Here is a 4,347-nt window from a genome sequence, read left to right on the forward strand (position 1 = left end):
TATATATATTTATATAAGAAGCATAAAGTTTAGGTTGTCTTGAGTCCTCTTAGGCCTACACTAAATTCATTGTTAGTCATCATCATTTACACCTCGTATCTCGACATAATGGAACACTTGCTATCTCATTCGCAACTACACTTGTTTCTATAATTCATTGTCTAACACAAAATGCAATAACAACGAGAAACAATTTGCCCATACAGAAAATGATGAGGATGGTATTCAACTGGTAAAGAAAACACTTGAAACTTTTTTTTAATGAACCAAATTATTTACAAATATAGAAAAATGTTATTAGAACTAGTAGAAATATATCATCATCAATGATAGATGTCTCATTATTCACATCTCCATTCATCTAATAAACAATAAAAAAAATTCTATATTTATAAATAAATTAATTTATTTTGCTACGTTTGAGAGCAATTACATTAGTTTTTATGTTTAAATATCAAATTAGTAAACCAAACATATTGCTATATTATTTTAAATTTGTTTTATCTCTATTCTACAAATATCTTTAAAATTCAAATTAAGTTTTTTAGATTGAGTGGTTTTAGTTAATAAAACATAATAAATCATCTAAAATAGAAATTAAGAATTGAAGTTCAAAATCACATTTGATTGGGGTATGATTTTTAAAAATTGTACTCCCATTCTAAAAACCAACACGTTACGTGCAAATACAAATAAGACGTAAGATATTAAAGTTTAATGTGACAAACAACCCAACCATTACAAATACAAGCACTTATCATAAAAAGAAAAGTCGTATTCAAGAACCCACTTCTAGTTCTCCATTCCATAAACTACGAAACAAAATTTTTGTTTCTAAAAAAAGACTTGAAACGAAGGTAGGTATTTTCATATAGACGACCCAATTTCACACTTGGAGAGTAGTTTGACCCAAATTTTAAAAAGAAGTATATATAACATTTTGATCATACGTATTTTTTTTTAAAAAAAATGTATTGTATGAAACCTTTTGTCCTCTACATACAGGTGCAAGTGGAGTTGAATTTATGTTGGCTTTTGGTTATATAGACCAATCCCACGTATCACACTCATCTCTCCTTATTTTCACATTCAACTAATGCAGCAAAATAATACTCTCAACGCTAGCTAGAAGTTTTTCATCCTCACTCTTTAGCACACATCCTTCTCCACTTAGACTTGGAGAGTGGGTCCTCTTCTTTCTAAAACTGTAGTTGAGCTTCACTAGTCACTAATGTCCATATCCAAATTCAGATCCAAACAGATGAAGGGAAAAACAAAAAATTAGTTTAGTTGCTCCTGTATGTAACACATTAAAGGGCACCACAAATCTTCTATCCCCTTGTTACTGTAGTTAAAAAGAAGTAAGGGAGAGTTGGTCTTTGTTTGTTAATCCCATGTGGGTAGTGGCAAGGAATTGTAGGGAAGAGTGGTAATAATGTTAAAAGTAGTATTAGTAGCAGTAGGAGCAGGGGTAGATAGATATTGTATAGAATAGAGAAAGTAGGTTGAGTGTGATTAGGTTTTGATGCATATACATATACATAATATTAACATCCCGCTTTTCTCGCCCAAATCTTCTTATTCCCCATTCCTCTATTTATTCTCAATACCCACTTTCTTTCTTTTCTTTTCTTTCTTTTCTTTTTTTTTTTTTTTTTCTTTTTTTTTAAGTCTAAACTCTACATACCCACTTTCTTTCTTTCTTTCTTTCTTTCTTTCTTTCTTTTTAAGTCTAAACTCTAGTGATAAATTAACCACATCTCCCAACCCTATAAACTTCTCCTTTTTTTTCCTTCTTTTATAAAACCCTCACCATTCCCAATCTCTTAATCCCAATCTCCCCCCCTTTTTTCTCTCCAACTCCATGGATAACCATCGGTCCCCTGTTTTCACTTGGGCCTATTTCTTGCAAGCCAATGTGAGTTTTCAATTTGGGTTTTCATTTTTATTTTCATTTCCGTTTCCATTTCGTTTTTGATTTTGTGTGTTTCTTTTTTGGTTTTAACAGAACATTGATGAGTTACGCCATTCACTTTTATGCACAACTCTAGAGCTTGAACAAACTAGAATTGCTGTTCAAGAAGAGCTTAAGAAAAGAGATGATCAAGTTCTCCATCTCAAGAATCTCTTGAATCAAGCCATTAAAGAGAGAGATGAAGCTAATAAAAAATGTGAGAATCTTCTTCTTCACAAACTCTTCTTCAATCAACATTCTGCTCCAATTTCCACCATTGATGACGACCCCACCAAAGCATTTGACTCACAAAATGCTTTCTCTTCCTCCGATTGCGACGAGAGCATCGTATCTGTTTCATCTCCGGTTCCCCCACCTCCCGAAATCTCCGATTGGATCTCCGATAAGCCATTGCCGGAAAAGGGTAAGCTCTTACAAGCTGTCATGAAGGCCGGTCCACTTCTTCAAACTCTGCTTCTCGCTGGACCGCTTCCTCAGTGGAGACATCCGCCGCCACCGCTTGAATCTTTCCACTTGCCACCGGTTGCAATTCCACTTCCGCCGCCGCCACCGCCGCCGGTACCGGTTCATTCTGAGGCTACTAATTGTGGGATTGTTAACAAAAAGAGGGCTCTGTCTTTGTGTGAGGAATCGGATTCTTTACCGGCGACCAAATTCCAAAGGCTTGTTTTCCACTGACTTTCAACGAAAGACAAATTAGATTAATCTTACATAAATATATATTAATATCACTAAGAAAGTTAGAATCACAAGAAAAACAAAATGGGTCATTTTTGTGACTTTCATTTTGTATAGTTGTTTGTTCTATATATATTACCTCCAAAAGAAACCCCAAGTTTAGTTAGCTTGGAGTAACTCAAAAGATGAGTTATTGGCTCCATGATATATGTGAAAGGAGCTTAATTTTACATTGATATAGGATATAGCTTAGCTTAGCTGCTGATTTGAGAATAGTTCAATTGGTTAAATATTAGTAACCGTGGAATGTTCGGATTTGTGACGTTTTATATTGTAATAGTGGTTAAAAAAAAAAAAGAAATAGTGAATTTAGAGTGATAATTTAATTAGGGTTTGGGGTATTAAGAGAGATTGAGGAATTTTAAGTTGTGTGTGAAGTGGGTGTGGGGAGTAGTTAGGGGGTTGGGGTTGGGGTGGGGGTGGGAAAAGCATATGGTCCTACATATCAAGAAGGATCTTTGTTGTTGTGTGATTTTGTATGGATTTTGTATACCAAAAAGATTTAGAGGAAGTTTTATTTGTATTAATTTAACTCTCTTTTCCTTTACTTTCTCTCTCTTTTTCTTTTTAATTATAACTGTAAATGTCCTACCATTAATTATGCTGATTTAGGATTTTAAGCATTTTTTATATTTTTCTTTTCAAACCTATAAATAAAAATTTCACTTTCTTTTCCTTTTCCTTTTGAAATAAATTGCACAAATTGCTTATCAACCATCATATTTATTATAATTCGACTTTCAAAAGTTTACCATTATTTAATTTAACAGCAACCAATAAAATAGGCTGATTGCAACATTTAATAAATGTCAAGCAATAGTTGACCCAAATGAAAATAATATAGAAAAATACGAATGAGAAGGGGATGTTTAAGGTAAGGATCAAGGAGATGGCTTATCTCCTCGTAAGGATAGTCTAATTTGTGTTGGGCTTTTTCAACTTTAGTACATTTCTCTCGAAATGGTCTCTCTTTCTAAGTTGACCTTTATACTTTGAGAGATCTTCCCATCACATTGTGATATCTAATTAACTACAAGAGAGTATATAAAAATAAGATCTAATGCCTCGAAAGTAAAATTTGAGTCAACCTCAGTGTTAAATTGTACTTGTCGGTTGCTTCTCAAGGTTTACACAACCTTCGATCTCTAACATGCTCTCGTCAGAAAAAAGAATAGAAAAAGAGAAGAAAAAAAATACTTGTGCAAACAAGACAAAGGAGATGAAGAGGAAAATAAATTTATGAATTGAATTCTTTGTCCTCAATTTATAGGAAAACATTTTAGATATGTAATGGTTAGGTGTATTAAAACATCAAAATTGTATCCATCAAACTCTTTTTTATTTCAATTGTAACATTACAACAATCACAAACTTAAAGGTAGAAGAAGTCCTTCCCAATAGTTATATGTAACATTGACGATGTGATGGTTGTTTCCGAAGCCTGAGGTTGAAGGGTGCCAAGTCATTGATCGTATGTGGATAATTTCTCGATTGGTATATATTTACTCACTCAAGAAGAAGTGTCTTTTCCCTCTTGAAACGTGTGTTCCCCTATATGTATGACCCAACACCTTTTGAGTTTGGATGTGTATATGGGCTATGGACCGAACAACCATCAACAATGAATGATAAAT

The 4,347-nt window shown here is 33.3% G+C and overlaps 1 protein-coding gene across 1 annotated transcript; it reads left to right on the forward strand.

Annotated features, from left to right (window-relative positions):
• Positions 1-1,641: 1,641 nt before the first annotated feature.
• On the forward strand, positions 1,642-3,245 carry LOC103501451 (uncharacterized). The gene is made up of 2 exons (XM_008465027.3): positions 1,642-1,918; positions 2,009-3,245. Exons 1-2 carry the CDS (start codon positions 1,865-1,867, stop codon positions 2,651-2,653), a joined length of 699 nt encoding a protein of 232 aa, XP_008463249.1. The 5' UTR covers positions 1,642-1,864; the 3' UTR covers positions 2,654-3,245.
• The last annotated feature ends 1,102 nt before the right edge of the window (positions 3,246-4,347 follow it).

The sequence above is a fragment of the Cucumis melo genome, chromosome 12 (genome assembly GCF_025177605.1).
Source record: "Cucumis melo cultivar AY chromosome 12, USDA_Cmelo_AY_1.0, whole genome shotgun sequence".
NCBI lineage: Eukaryota > Viridiplantae > Streptophyta > Magnoliopsida > Cucurbitales > Cucurbitaceae > Cucumis > Cucumis melo.